A 17,054-nucleotide genomic window follows, 5' to 3' on the forward strand; every position below is an offset into this window, starting at 1 on the left:
CATTGTCAAAAATGAATTTTTTATTAGGACATTTTATTAGGTTTTTATAGCACCAAAGTAGTATTTATCCCAAAACGTATTTAAGATTGCTTGGATGAAAACATTAAGATAAAAATTGATTATAAAGATTATTTAGGTAGAATATAAAAATGTTTTTCTTCTCTTTTATGCCAATGGCATATGTTTATGGTCTTAATTAGAAACATATGATATTATTTTTTGTTTAGATTTCATTTAAATTCAAGTTATTTAACATATAGTGTATTATTATTTCCAGGGGGAGAATTTAGTGATTTGTCAGTTGCATATAATACCCAGTGCTCATTTCATCACCTGCCATCCTTAATGCCTATCTCCTAGTTACCCCATTCTCATCCCCCTCCCCTCCAGCGACCCTCCATTTATTTCCTAGAGTTAAGATTCTCTTATGGTTTGTCTACCAGGTGATCTTATTATCTAGTTACTACTAAAAGTGAAGTTCTGAAAGTAAGTTATTCTAAAAGGTGTCATTTTTGGTAGATTTGATATATTTAGAAGGTTTGCCCAAAATTGTCCTAGCCTGACACTGAGCTCAGACGTCAATTTTGCAAACTATTTTGGAATGCCCAATAGCAAATCATGTTCCCCTGAGCTATTTGTCCCTCTCAAAGTGAACAATCACCCAAATGGAGGAATTTCTAAGGAATTCTTTTTTCTAGGCTTTTGTCATGTATCCCTGAATGGAGCTGAATCCGCTGAGTGGGTCATCTTTAGACAGGATCTTGTTACCTTAGCATTGGACAATGAAGATGTAAAAGGAAGAAGAAGGTAGGATTCTTGCCCTAGAGTTGGGCCACAATGTTTCCAGGAAGCTACACATTTCACAGTAGCCATGAGAATGGTTCGGAAAAAAACCCAAAGCACCAGGGCAATCAACTGCTGCCCTGAGCAAAGGATCTCTTGTAATATTTTTATGGTTCTCTAAGACTTCAAATGTGTGGGGTATATAATGGGAAAACCACTGGCTTCTGATTGCATCACAACTGGCTTCTGATTCCATCACAACTCAGTTCAAATTCCATCTCTGGTAGTTGCTAGTACTTAGTAGCCGAGTGACACTGTACCAAGATCATCGAACATTCCTAAGTAAGTATCTGTGAAAAAGAGATAATCATGCCAATTACAAAATCAAGACTAGGTTCACTAACATACAAGTCCATCTTCATAGAACAACAACAAAATATAAAAACAAAAACAAAAAAACCAATGACTTTAACATAGGAAGTTATCTGTCTTTCATGTGCAAATAATTTTAGAAGTCCAGGACTTGTAATGGCAGCTCCACGGTATCAAAGACCCAGATGGCTTCTAAATATCTTATTGGTTATTCTCAGACTTGCCTCCACCTTTAAGGCTAAACTCATGGACCAAGACAGCTGCTGGAGCCCCTGCATCCTATGCAGCAGAGGACAGAAAAGTGGAAGAGCCAATGAGTACATTTTCTAGCTAACTCACTTCCCTTTAGAGAGGCATTTCAAAAGTCCTTCACAATCATTCCAAGTATATTTAATGGGCTAGAAATAAATTAGATGGCCATATTTAGCAGCAAAAAAGCTTTGGGAAAGAGCTTTGCTCTTTGCTGCAAATTATGCAGATGCTTAATTCTAGGTGGTAATATGCTCAGGTGAGGAACCAGGTTTTGATTAGTAGAAAAGAAACTGGATTAGGAGGCAAAGAGCATCACTCACCTACTTTATATGCAGAGAATTAGAATTCATATAGGTACCAAGCCCCTGACAGCGCTCCACACATACCACATGCCCAGGAAATCATACATTTATTTTCTGTCATATAAGGAAGTAAAACTGCTTAGAATAGAACTGTGGGTTTTTTTAATTTTTTAATTTTTATTATTATTATTTTTAGTGAAGATAGAACAGTGTTTCTAATTTATTTTATAACACCTAAATTGTATGGACCAGGGTTCTCATCCTTAGCATGATGAACACTTGACCAGATAACTCCTGCTGTGCAGGGCTGTCCTGTGCATTGTAGATTGTTTATCAGCATCCCTGACCTCTACCCATCTGATGTCTGTGGCTTTCTATCACCAGCTGTGACAACCAAAAATGTCTCCAGCCATTGCTAAATGTCTCCTTGGGAGCAAACTCACCCCACGTTGAGAACCACTGCCTAAATCTACAAAGACACTAAGTCACTACTCTATATGATCTAGGAGTTGAGTGGTGCTAAAGACTTTTGTGTTTGTAGTGCTGATTTCATTATGGAGAACAGAATATAGGACAAAGGTGCAGATTTTCTGAACGAATAATAAATAATCTTGCAAAGTTACACAGATACAAAATGGATTATATATGACTTTTTTCATAAAGATAATGCAGTAAAGATGTGCTCCAGGGGCATGAATAAAATGTAATATATAGATTTCATTTATTCATTTCTTCATTCATCACAAATATATGTTGAGCAACTAGTAGGTGTCAAACAGCATTCTAAGCTATGACAGTAAAGGACTCCACAGTGAACAAAGAAGACAGAGTCGATGCCCACAAAGAGTTTACTTTCTGGTAAAGGAGACAGAGTCTGAAAGAATAAAGCAATGGCTCTCCAAATGTTACATCATGGTGTAAATGAAGCGTGTAAAGCAGGGAGGGAGTGATCTGAGAAAGCAAGGCTGAGAAGGTGCACATGTGCTGAGATGTAATGAGAGCAGGTGGTGAACTGGGTGTCTGAGGAAGGAGAGCTCTGGGTGCAGAGAACAGCCTCAAAGGGATAAAATTAGGAGGATGTCAAGTTGGAGAGAAAGGTGGAGACATAGGGCCAATGTTTTGGTCTGAACAAGATGGAAAGATATTAAATGGCGTAAGGTAGCAGTATGACTCAACTTATAAGTTTAGAGGGTCTTTCCCAGAGCCCTGGGGAGACTACACTATTTGAAGCAAAAGCAGCAACTGGGAGACACGACATGATGCTCATGAATGGTCCAGACAAGAGATGATGGCACACTGGACAAGGAGCAGGTGGGAGGGCAGTTAGATCGGAGGAAGAGATCATATTTGTAGATGGTAACCAGAAATGATGAGTGTGTGTGGTTTCCATAAAATTATGCGATCCTTATCTTTTCAAATATATTCAGGAAGTTATATCATCATTACTTCCAGGTCTTATTTTGTACTCACCTATCTCAATATTTTTTCAAAGCGGGTTTTCAAGTTGTTCACCTCTGAGCAACACAATGCAGAAGGTAGTGTTCCAAACTTTGGCACCCTACTACCCCTCTGCTGAGTGATTCCAGGACTGTTACCAAATACTTATGTGCCTGAATGTCCCCATCTGTAAAATGGAGTTTCTATCACTCACGTTTCACCTCATTAACCTAAAGATTAAGACCAAAAAACTTATATAGGCTCTACAAATCTCAAAAGAAATGCAAAGTATAATTATCTGCAAATGTATCCAGTGGTGATGACACCCAAAGGATATAAACTTTGATTAACATGTAAGATTCATTCCCCAAGATTCAGACTCAAGACAACCCTTTAACTTATGTCAGCTTTGTACTATATTCCAAAGTTTCTGTTGGCGTTAGCTGAGACTTATTAACGCATTCTTGCTTTTAGGCAAAAGGAATTATTTCTTTTCTTGTGAAATTCAGTCTCTCATGTCAGCCTTGATCATTCAATAAGAAGATATGGTTTAACAATCTGCAGGCCCAGTAGGGGGTGGGGTGGGTTCTTTAATTAGGATACTGAAAAACATAGTTCAAATGAAACTTTTCTATGCAAAGTTCTTTTAAATGGATAAAAAAGAATTAATTTCTTAATGGAATAAGGAGAAAAGGGTTACTTAAATAAGAGATAATACTGGTAATTCACATAATACTCAACTAATATAAAACTGCACAGAAACACTACTTAGGAAATTTCATCAGCCTCATGGCATTCTCTCTTTCTCTCCTTTCCTCTCTGTATGTGTGTGTGTGTGTGTGTGTGTGTGTGTGTGTGTATATATACACACATACACACACACACACACTTTCCTTTAATGGTGACATAAACAAGTTCTTCAACATTCTAGCTGAAGAACAATTAGTATAATAGATCCTAGGAAATGTCTTATCAAAACAAATGTTTATGTTATTACATAAAAAGAGTAAAAGTACCATAAACCTGACATTTCATTCTGCTCAAGATTTAATTAGCAAGTCAGAGCTAAGCAAAGCTTACTTTCACCAAATTATTTCACATTTACCTAAGAACTCTGTTCTATTTTTACTAATATGCATGTGTGCTAGATGACATAATGCATGCATGCATATTGGAATGGATCATTATAATAAAGTTTTTGGTTTAGAAATGTTATTCTAAAATCATTTACTGTGAAATAATGTTTGAAAGACCTCTCAAAATAATAATGTTCTCCATAAATATGCTATTTCAGTATTATGTGTTGCTCAGATAAAGTTTTAGTTATAAAATAAAGGACTGTTTCAATTTTAGGTCTAACAGCAATGTTGATGAAATAAATCTCATGAAATATTATTATGATCCCAAAGTTGCCAATATTTTTAGCCAATGGTAAACTTTATTCATTTATATATTACATGTTACAAATATATATATACATATATATGGATATATATATATAAATATAAGGATATATATATATAAAAGGATATACATACCCTTTTTTAAAAAATTGCAATGCTTTAGGGTTGAGGTAAAATGTATGCTATCAAATGTATCAATGAATATAAAGACACCTTTTGAGTGTGTGTACACAGCAAGTACCACCTAAAAATGGGAAACAGACCTTATAATTTAAAGAGTCAAATTATTTAACCAGTAATTCTGGAAGTTCTACAAGCAATTCCAATTTGCATGTGGATGACTGGGCGCATTTTCTGCAAATATTCACCAGTTCTGCAACATTAGCTGAGTGTCCTACAAATTAAGTCCATTTTGACACCATGTACCTTGCAACACTGTCAGATCCCATGGCTAAAGGGCTGGGCCTACAAGCTTGTCCCCACCCCGCTCCCATGCCCCCCTCCCCATTTCAAGGCCAATCACAAGTCCCGGTTGTTGCCCATGCTTCTGCAACAACCCATGCTTCTGCAACAACCCATGTTTCTACAGGACCTGCTGTAGATGGGTGGATCCAATCGACCCCCTCGTTAGCTTCCATTCATTCACTAGGGTGGCTCACCAGAACACATGAGCAACAGTTTACTTACTAAATCAGTTTAGACAGGTTTATTATAAAATGATGTTAGCTCAGGAACAGGTATGGGAAGAGATGCTCAGGACCAGGCAGGGGGACATGGCGAGGAGTTTCCAGGGACACCATCTGTCCCCGAATCTACCTCTGCATGTGTTTAACACCCTGGAAGCTCTCTGAACCACCTCCTTTTCTGTTTTGTTTTAAATGGAGGTTTCATTAACTGGGCATAATTGATTAAATCATTGGCCGTTGGTGATTGATTCAACCTCCAGCCCTCTCCTCTCCGTGGAAATCAGGGGGTGGGCCTGAAAGTAACCAGAATGTGTTTTCTCCTAAAATGTTTTTGGATTAAAAAAATTACAGGGATCCCTGGGTGGCGCAGCGGTTTGGCGCCTGCCTTTGGCCCAGGGCGCGATCCTGGAGACCCGGGATCGAATCCCACATCGGGCTCCCGGTGCATGGAGCCTGCTTCTCCCTCTGCCTGTGTCTCTGCCTCATTCTCTCTCTCTCTCTCTCTGTGACTATCACAAATAAATAAAAAATTAAAAAAATATATTAAAAAAAATTACAGAGACAGAAATAAGATGGGATAGAGAAAAACTGATATATGTATCTTGATTACGGTGGTGGCTACACTAATTGAATCTACATGTGATGAAATGTCCTAGAATGATGTACATACATTGTACTAATGTCAATTTTCTGCTTTTGACATTGTATTACAAACATGTAAAGTGTAACTGTCGGTGGAAACTGGATGAAGAACACATGTAATTCCTCTGCAGTCTTTGAAACTTCCTGTGACTCTATAATTATTCCAAAATTAAGTTTTTAAAAATACTGACACAGTTGTAGGGAACATACCTTAGAACATTGCTTGTGATTCTGGCACCAAACCAGGGAACCATTGTTCTGCAAAAAGAAAAAAAGAAATATTGGTTCATTAAATAATTTTCTAACTGATAACACGTACTGTGAATGTCATTTTTCAATATCATCATTAACAAAAGACCAATTTTGCAATCCTGATGTTCTCTTCCCAAAATAGAAAATGTGTTTCTAATGTATGTCCAATTTTGCCCTTGACTTCATGACAGACACAAAGACATATAAAATAATAAAGATTTCAAGCTGTCTAAAAGGAAAAGTGTCCTCTCCCAGTGTGCTGAGCTATGAAATACAGCAGGAAAATGAACACTAGACATTTCTCCTGTAGTAAGCAGTTTTGATAAATTTACAAGTCAGAGACTTTTCATCTCGACCAGTTCACAGGAATAAGGGTTTGAGCTTGCAGGTCAGATCTGAGAAGGCTCTCTTTCCCTGTTACTACTGGATGTGTAACTGTGGACAAGGGACTTAACTATCCTTATACCTTACACTTTATCCATCTTGTAAAACAGAACAATATCTCATGCATGAGGTCAGTGGCATAAGGAAATAATACACATACATCATTTAGCATGGCCTGATATTCTCTCAGTATGGAACAAACATCACAACTATGGTTTATTGTGTCTAACATTAGCACTTCTGCTTGGAAACCTCTCATTCCACATGACTAACATCTTGGTCACGACTTCTCCTTTGGCTGGGATATATTACATCATAGTGTGCTAGGCTGGGGTGGTTGGTAGATATAGTAAAAGCCATCAACCCACAATTTAGATGCCATGGCCTCCAGTTCTTTGAAGTGCACAGTTCAGTATGATATAAAGTAATGTGTTGAGATGCCTGGGCAGCTCAGTGGTTGAATGTCTGCCTTCAGCTCAGGTCATGATCCCGGAGTCCTGGGATCGAGTCCTTCATCGGACTGTGGGCACACAGGGAGTCTGCTTCTCCCTCTGCCTGTGTCCCTGCCTCTCTCAGTGTCCCTCATGAATAAATAAATAAAATTTTTAAAATATATAAATAAATAACCCGTCTCCTCTGTCTGAAACTCTCAACTTTGCATTTTGAGAACATCATATTCTATCCATAGAATGAGTGTTATCTGTTCAGAGAAAATTAAACCAATACATCTTTAAAAAATATTTTTATAACAAATTCACTGAGATATAATCCATATACATGAAGTGCATTCATTTAAAGTGTACACACCGGGCAGCCGCGGTGGCTCAGTGGTTTAGCGCCGCCTTCAGCCTAGGGCGTCATCCTGGAGACCCAGGATTGAGTCCCACATCAGGCTCCCTGCATGGAGCCTGCTTCTCCCTCTCTCTCTCTCTCTCTCTCCCTCCCTCCCCCCGGGTCTCTCATGAATAAATAAATAAATTTTTTTAAAAAATTAAAAAAATAAAGTATACACACCAATGGTTTGTACTAAGAAGTATATTCTAAATACTAAGGAGTATATTCACGAGGCTGTGCAAACATCACCACTATCTAATTTCTGCACATCTTCAACAACCCAGAAAGAAACTTGTCTTCATTAGCAGCCACTCTGCCACTCCCTCCCTCAAGCCCCTGGCAACCATGATCTACTTTCCTTCTCTGTAGATTGACTGATTCTGGAAATTCCATGTAAATGGAATTGTATAATATGTGGTCTTTTGTGTCTGGATTCTTCTACATGGCATCATGTTTCACATTTTGTTAAATGGTATAGTGTTTTGCTCTGCCTATATTGCATTGAAAATCAACACTTGATTTTCAATATCAATACTTCTTTTTTGTCTGGTTTCCTTCTATGGACATATCACAATTTTTTGTATTCTGCTTCCAATAATCTATCTCAATACACCCCACTTTCAATAACATATCTTCATAATATAAGATTCCCAATGAACCAATCTCAACTGTATAGGAGCAGAAAGCTTCATCCTACTGGCTCAGTAGGACTAAAAGGCCGCAGCCCCATGTTAAAAGCTTTAGCTATTAAATCTATCACACGGCCCTAACTCTCCATTGCAGCCTTACATCCCCCAAATCACAACCCATACCTACAGTTTCAGCAAATCTGGTATCAACCTGACCATCCCCCTACTGACCTCTGCACATCCTCAGTAGACCCTCTCCTCTCTCACTACATCTCAATGTTCATTGGCCACACAAGCAGGACTGAAGCTTGTGAAGGACATGAGCAGCCTGGGATGAGATTAAGCATGATTTGGGGCAGGGTTTATTTATCTTAGGGAAATAATTAGACTGGGTATAGGTCAAAACTGGACAAATAGTGGCCATGGTTTAAGTACCAGGAATGAAGTGTTAGTAGAAATGCTGCGAGAAAGAAAGCATTATGTGCAGATTGAGAATCATCAAAGGATTAGTTTAGTGATAAACTAAAAGTTCACAGGGGGGTCACGCAGACTCAGAGATGGTCATACATAAACTGGATGATGACCGCAAAAAGCAAAGGAGAATCACATTACGGAAAAGCTGAGAGCAGCATCTGGGGCAGCTCTGGAGAACTTCCTACATGAGGACCACCTCAACATCTCGCTGGGGAGGTTCCCCTCCTCCTTGCCCCATGCTGGGAGGGCTCCTGCTGGAACTTGCAAGAACCACGCCTGTCAGAGCACATCCTGGCCCCAACCTCAGTGCTCCATGGTCCTTCCCCAGTGAGCAGTGACGGTCCTTCCAAAGGGACTCAGGGCTGAAATGAATGAACTTGGATCATGGAGCCTGGGCCAAGGCCAGTTTCCGAACTAACACAACCTATTTACCAGGGTTATGGTCTAAGGACCTTCACCCTCCTTGCATCAGGTCAGAAGGTCCTGCTCCTTGTGCTGGGGACCCTGATACCACCCGGCTTCTATCTCAGTCCCTCCCAAGTCAAGTTTTCCTGGACACACAGGCAGGACCCGTGGAGGATACAGGGTGCCCTAACTGCCTCTGTATTTGCTGCAGTGCTCAAGACAGAGATCCGAAGGCAAGAGAGGATGGGGTACATTTCTTTATTTTTTTTTTTAAGATTTTATTTATTCATGAGAGACACACAGAGAGAGACAGAGACATAGGCAGAGGGAGAAGCAGGGTCCTCACCTGGAGCCTGATACAGGACTCAATTCCCTGACCCGAGGATCATGCCCTGAGCTGAAGGCAGATGCTCAACCACCAAGCCACCCAGGCATCCTGGGATACATTTATTTAAGTCAGCTCCTCAGCTAGAGTATGGTCTAGGAGACTGGGCTTCTTTTTCCTCATTGCTTAAATGCATCACACTAGTGAATGGACTAGCTCCCATCAGAGGCAGCCTACGGTAGCAAAGCAGATATGGCAATTGCTGCCTGCCACATAGTAAGTGGCTGATAAAGTATTACTGATGAGTTGATACCCCTTTGACATGATTATTATCAATCAATATTATTATATGGTATTGGCCGCATCTACACTGCCGCACTTGCTTTGGTGTCTGTCACATTAAGCCCACGCACACATCCCACGTGAGGACATAAACTTCATTTACTCATTTTACAGTTAAGGAACTGAGACTCATAGAAGGCAAGTAAGATATCTATAGCCATGAAGCAAACAGTTAAACATAGTTGTGACACCACAATGAGTAAAGGTTCTGTTAAACAAGGATGAGCTTTACGGTGTTTTGTTTTTTGTTTTTTTTTGTTTGTTTGTTTGTTTGTTTTGTTTTGTTTTGTTTTTTGCAGGAATCTCCAGAGTTAGGATCTCAGAAGAAGGAGTTAAGAATTGCTTAGGATGGTCCTGAGACTCATAGGTTCAGGAAGCAGTAGATCAGATTGATGGGTTGGAGCAGAGAACAGGAAATGAGGGTGGGTAAATAGATAGAAAGCAGATTATAGTGGATTTGGACTTATTGCTACAAATAAAATTTGTTATGTAGTAAATGTCAGAGGGTTAAAAAAAATAGAGGCTAGAAGAAGTCGTGTACCTGGCACACCTTGCTTAGAAGCCTTTTGTTTCCTCTGACTGTAGGTAAAATGGTCAAACCTCAACAACAAAATGCCAAGAATGGAGCAGAGATTCCCTTCAGCTGCCCAGCAAATACACCATCTACTCACCAGCCCAATGCTGAAACCCAGTGCTCCTACACCTGTCAAACCAATAGCTGTAGAGCCTCTCCGAAACTGTTTACAATTTGGGTGGGGGGATTAACGTCAATGCATTTCCTCAACCAAAGCATTTTTTAAAGAAGATTTTATGTATTTATTCATGAGAGATATGGGGGGAGGGGTAGAGACACAGGCAGAGGGAGAGGCAGGCTCCATGCAGGAAGCCTGATGTGGGACTCGATCCCAGGTCCCCAGGATCAGGCCCCGGGCTAAAGGCAGAGCTAAACCGCTGAGCCACCAGGCTGCCCAGCATTTTTGTTTTAAGCAAAATTTCCCACTAATCATAAAATGAAAAGCTGTCATTATACAGAAATATTTGGGGCAATAGCAAACAAGCATGAAAGATTAGTACGGTGGTAATAGTTTTTTGTTGTTACTGAAGACAGCATGTCCTAGAATGCTTGGGAGGATTAAAAACATAATCCACGTAAAATATTTAGCAAAATGTTTGGCACAGTTAGATGTATGAAAAAAGTCCATTATGACTGATGTTACTTTGTTTGCCATGATGATTGTTTTCAGGAGTGGGGGAGTAATCCTGTACTTAAAATCTCCCGGTTCCTATGTATAACCCCATCCAATCTTATTAGTGAAGCTCAGAAGAGGGATGCTTTTCTCCTTGGATGGTAAAAATCTTGCCACGTTTGTCAATATGATGAGTGAGCAAAGGTATTATTTTCAGTTTCATTTCCTTTAGAGTGAACTGTCTGTGCATTTTACAATTTCTCTTCTGGATTGTTTAACCTTAATCCATTGTAGCAGCTATGAGTACCAATTATATTTAATAATCATTTGTCTATAATAAGTATTGGAAAAATTTTCCAGTGACCGTTTGCCTTTTGAATTTATTCATGAAGTTTTCTCCATGCAGAAATTTTCTATAAACACACATGCACACACACAGGTACATAGATAGGTCTGTCTGCATTTCCTTTTTGGGTTTTAGGTTTCCTGTTTTTCTTAAAACAATCCCCCCCAGCCATGTCAAGGTTTTGCAGCTGTTCTTTGCTTTTCCCTTTATCAATCAGCATTTGCCATACTATTTATCTCTACAAAGAACTTCTAAGAACACTGCCTAATGGCATCAAGGATGTTGGTAAACCCCCTGATTAACTCCAGCTACTGTGTTTCAGCCAGGTGCACACACACTGCACCATCCACCTATGTTGCTTACCTGTAATGCTCTTTGAGCAGAAGAGTAATGGAAAAATACAAGCATCCAGCACATTTCAACATCCCACCCCAGGGGAAGTTCTTAGATTACAATAGCCTTCACCAGTTAAGCCACTTGACAACAAAAATAAAATACAGTATTTGCAACCCAGTCTTGTTCTGGCTTAAAGCCAGCAAAGATAAAGAGTCAAAGTACATCAGACAAGAAAGGCGTTTGTCTGTTCAATCATTATTGTAACCTCCAGGTAGGATCAGACAGTGGGACTTTTGTAATTATATAAAGATTACATCCTGTATTTTATTGGTTTAACTAGATCAAACATGAATGCTCATCAATCCATCTTTCAAAGAGTTTATATAAGTTCAATCAACTGCACCCGGACATTATTTCAATGACATTTTCAAAGTCTCTCCATTTCTAGCTTTTTGATTTTTTTTCCTTAAAGAAAAATAATTCTTCAAAAGCCTCAAGCAAAGAAAACACTTCATTCACTCAAAGACAACCCAAAAGGAAAGGATAAAGATAAATGAAAAGTAGCTATCTATATACAACCATTTGAAAAAAGAAAAGAGAATTAGAACAGATCCCTCCTATTTTCTTTAACATAACCAGGTGTAGAAATAGAACAAGGACTGATAAATATGCAGTTTTGTAAACACAACACTATTGTCCAATTGCAGGATAGGAAAGTGAAACTATCCCAGAAAACCCTCGACAGACCAAATGTTTACTATTCAACCCTATAAAGCTACAAATAATCAGCTGCGACTTTCAGTTGACAATTTTGCTCTCATATTAAATGTAAGGTTTTTTTATATGAAGGTACAGAGGGGCGCCTGGCAGGGTTAGCTGAAGACCCTGCGACTCTTGATCTCAGAACGGTGAATTCCAGCCCCATGTTGGGTGTAGAGATTACAAAACTTTAATAAAAAAATTTAAAAAACAAAATGAAGGTATGGGTTAAAATTCAGGAATTCATTTTAATCCAGAATATCTTCCTATTAATTTGGAACTTGGAATAATACACTCGATTTCATTTGTTATTATAAGGATGTGCTTTTCTACTGTCAATATACTTGGGACTTTCTCACGTATTCAACAGCAGCTAAAAGATAGATAGGACATTGAGATAAGGCATTTCTGTGGCTTGAAATGTTTTTTTAAATGAATCTTTGCTAGTTATCATCTCGTCTACAGACTTCATTCAAAATATTTCTCAGGACGTTTCTATGTATACCACTAAGTGAGAGAAGCTAATCTGAAAAGGCTCCATGCTATATGATTCCAAATATAAAATACTCCCAAAAAGGCAAAAGTAGGAGATGGTAGAAAGATCACTGGCAGGCAGGGCGGAGGTGGGGTGAGGATAAGAGATGGAACACAGAGGATTTTTAAGGCAGTGGAATTATTCTCATATAATAATGGCGAGTACACATCTTTATCATTTGTCAAAACCCATAGAATGTATACCACCAGGAGGGAACCCTGTCATCAACTATGAACATGGGGGATAACGGCGTGTCACTGCAGGTTCACAGACACAGCAAATGGACGAGTGAGGGATGTCCATAATAGGGGAGGCTATGCATCTGTGGGGGCAGCCAGTCTACAGAACACTGTACCTTCTACTCAGCTTTGCTGTGAACCTGAAAGTACTCTAAAAAATGCAATCGACTTCAAAGGAGTTGAAAAAAAGAAAGCTTTGTGTTTATGTCGGTTGTTCATAAGTAGGATTTCTTTCAAATGTTATGGATCACCCTCAGTAAATAAATGGCCTTTCATCCTCCACTCTGTCAAAAAATTCTCTCTGGGTTCTACAAATACATCACATTGAACTGAATCCTGTAGAACATTCGGCCATACACGTGTACCTCTCTCCAGATGCCCAGCCCTTCCCTGTGCCCAGCACTGGAATGCACGCCTGGCCACACTGTCGTTTCACTTCTTCATGCCCAACGGCTTGCTTGGGAATAAGAACCTTTCCAAGTACTGTCCCTTCCACCCAGAACTCGTGCCTCCACCATACCAATCCCATGTATCCTTCAGGTCACTGCAAATGCCACTGCTTCTGGGAAGCTTTCCCTGACCACTACCCGCTATCACAGATCCCATTACACACACTCTTGCAAGCTCCTTGCCCTTGTCTTCCAAAACACTCTACCATGATGGACACATATAAATGTATTTATGTTCTTTTTACTTCATGAGAACATGTTAGAGTCTATCTGTATCTCTGGCTTACCATTGGCTCCCTGACAACCTTATCAAACATTACTAATTCAATATATAATGGAATGGAATAGGGAGTCATATAATTTACACTTTAATCATTAGATCATAAGGGCCTGAAAAGAATGAAATAAGTAGACTGAGCCAGACAAATTTTTCACCTTCTCTGAGAGGAATATTTAGGAAGTAGGTTCATTATTTTGTTTCCTATAGAGTTCAAGAGATTCAGCATAGCAATATCAAAAATGGAACAAAAACTTGCATCCAGGATCAAATACAAATTATTTTAGAAATAGTCATGTTAATTATCTTTTTACAGATGCACATAATTAAAGTTATCTAAAGAAAATTTATAGAACAGCAAGTGCCAGACTATGCCATATGGGAAAACATTACATTTTATTAACATTTTACTATGAATTTTGACAAGGAATATTCTAATGAGTTCTATATGTGGGAGAGCATTAGATCAAGACAGAATTTTTACTGTTTTTTTTTTAAAGATTGTATTTATTTATTCATGAGACACACACACACACATAGAGAGAGAGGCAGAGACATAGGCAGAGGGAGAAGCAGGCTCCTTGTGGGGAGCCCAATGTGGGACTTGACAGGGATCACGACCTGTGCCAAAGGCAGACACTCAACCATTGAGCCACCCAGGTGCCCCCAGAACTTTTACTCCTTAATGTCCCTATGAGAAGGGTGGGACCCACGATAGGATCAGAAGTTTTGGCTTCTCTTAGGACATCTCAACCAATAGCTTACCAACTTGAATCTCCTCCATGAGAGCATGCTAATTACTAAATCACTCTTGCCACATTTATGATTTCAGATATGTATTCCCTAAGCCATATTTGGTATTATAATGTATATCTTCAGGAAGTAACTCTAGTAAGGTGTATCATCTCAACATTATTACATAAAACCCTAGAAGATTTCGAGACGAAATGAATGATTTGTGCTGAAATAAATCTAGCCTTCAGTAAGTTTAGAGGGAGCATTAAAGATAATAGCTAAAATTTAGTAAATGACTCATTTGACAAAGTAAGGGAAGCATGAGAAGAGAGTGACTGCAATAAATCGAAGATCTAAAGCATTGTTGATGGGAAACCTGAATAATTAAAAAAAATGTGTCTATAAATGTCACTCTCCTTCACTGCTTCCCATTCATTACTCTGAAATGTTTACTTCACATGTCAATTAATTGTGAGTTCCTCCAATTCCAGAAACTTCTCACCAGTCACTATATCGATTTGTCTAGAAAGTAAACACATGCTTGTGGAAATAAAGTGGCCACTCCAGCAGGGCAGAGGTGTTGGGCTGTGTAGGAAAGACCACCTGCTCCCTAAGGTAGGCATCATAGTCAGCCACACCTACTTTGAAGCTTTTCTGACTTTAATAATTTGTGTCTGAGTGATGTTGAGAAAGACAAAACTGGGAAGAGGAGAAAATGAGGAGCAGTAGGGGAGAAGTGGATGGAATAGGGAAGAAAGAGAGAAAGAGTCCAAAAAGTCTGGGGTAAATGGCTTATTGGGTCTCTGAGCATAAACATGAGATTTAAAGACTCTTTTAAATACAAAATAATATAAGATCATATTTTCATATAAAAGCAGATTTTGTTTTTGACCTCAAAAGGCACAGGCACATCTGCACCAATTATGATCACTGCAGCCCAAGCATACAAAAGCCACTGGCATGAGGGCTGTCATCAGATCAGTGGGCTGCATATCAGTGGTCTTTAGCAGGTGTCTGAATGCAGAGGTAACAGTGTCTGAACCTTGGATGCTATGTTCAGTTATATAGCTTCAGCTCAGTCTCCATGGCAACCACCAGTACTGTCCAATCTGGGATATGGGGTCCCCACTAACATTTGAGTATCCCAGCTACACCTGCTGTAATCCACAGTAATTAGAGTCAAAGCACAGAAAGAAAGACTGGCAGAAGTGAGACGAGCAATGAGTTCCACAAACAAGATTAATGCCCAGGACCCACTTTTCTGGACATAGGACATGTCCTTTCAACAACCTTGGGCAAAGCTGTGAGACACTGTGCTTCACTGAGACCCACAACCTGATTGTCTCTGCAGTCAGGGTACATCTTTCCCCAACTGTGGTGGATGTGACACCATGACTACTGGCCAGGCAGCAGTCATGACACAGTGGTCAACATTTCACACACGTGACCTTGGTCATAGCTATGAATGCTGTCATCAATTAAACTAAACTGAGTTGTGTACATGGTTGCTTCTACATATGTTGGGTTTAACTGCCATGTAAAATGTGATTAATATAATTAGACAATGATTTGGCATTGAAGGGGAAAATTACAGTGTACACAGAAATGCAAAGAATGAAGTGTGCCAAACACTCACTGCCACAAGACTAAACTTTCATATTTTCTTGAAACTAATAACCAATACCTGACAGGATGTAAGCAAGCAATATGGCACAGTAGATGAAGCTGTGTCACATGATTACTGATATATGAACAAAAGGAGTCACCAAATGCAAATAAACACATTAAGAAATCACCAAACCTCCCAGGCCAGATAGAAGGTATTAGAAAACAACAGGATATTAGTGAGACCAAATGATTCTTCTTTTATCAAAGACCATCAATGGGGCACCTGGGTGGCTCAGTCGGTTAAGCGTCTGCCTTTGGTTTGGGTCATGATCTCAGGGTCCTAGGATGGAGACCCACTCGGGTTCCCTGCTCAGTGGGAAGTGTGCTTCCCACTCTCCCTTTAGCCCTCTCCCCACTCATGCTTGCTCTCTCTCTCTCTCTCAAATAAATAAAAGCTTAAAAAAAATCATTGAGTCTGTATCATGATTTTGTTATAATTTTTTTTATTTCTTAATGTTGCATAAAAATGGATGTTTCACCCGTGACTTCTTAGATTCATTAAAATCTCCTCTATAGACTTATGCTGGCTCTCTATCAAGCCCCTTTCTTCTCTATACCAACACAATTTGATAGTAACTCTTTTGGGGGCTGGGCTGCCCCTGCTTTCCCTAATCTGCATTCAGGAAATGATTAGTGAATGACTTCTTAAACTGATCAGTATGTTATAGAGAGTGAGTGGTTATAAGGAGGGGGGTATTTACAGCAGCAATATGGAGGTCTACCCAGACCACAAAAAAATAAACTCAATGTGAGTTTCGATGACCTCTAACATGGAATGTGCGCACAGAACTTCTAGTGACATGAATTGTGATGGAAAGTGCTTCTTGCTCTATTTGTTTTTCTCAATGAAATTGGAACTGAGGTAATTTTCCAAAAGAAGTGAGATGATGAGTAGGGGGTGGGGTTTGGAAGGGAGCAATGAACATCTGGTTTAGTTGCTAAAGGAATGTGGGAGTTGAAGCAAGTTGAACTCTCCTGGCAGGACTGGTGGATGGTACAGA

The 17,054-nt window shown here is 39.4% G+C and overlaps 1 protein-coding gene across 1 annotated transcript in view; it reads right to left on the minus strand.

Moving 5' to 3' along the window:
• Positions 1 to 17,054, minus strand: part of ANOS1 (anosmin 1) — a 186,685-nt gene that overhangs the window by 144,636 nt on the left and 24,995 nt on the right. Inside the window, exon 2 of the mRNA XM_038586781.1 lies at positions 6,088 to 6,135. Coding sequence (XP_038442709.1) covers positions 6,088 to 6,135 — 48 coding nt within the window. The remainder of the gene's footprint in view (positions 1 to 6,087; positions 6,136 to 17,054) is intronic.

The sequence above is a fragment of the Canis lupus genome, chromosome X (assembly GCF_011100685.1).
Source record: "Canis lupus familiaris isolate Mischka breed German Shepherd chromosome X, alternate assembly UU_Cfam_GSD_1.0, whole genome shotgun sequence".
NCBI lineage: Eukaryota > Metazoa > Chordata > Mammalia > Carnivora > Canidae > Canis > Canis lupus.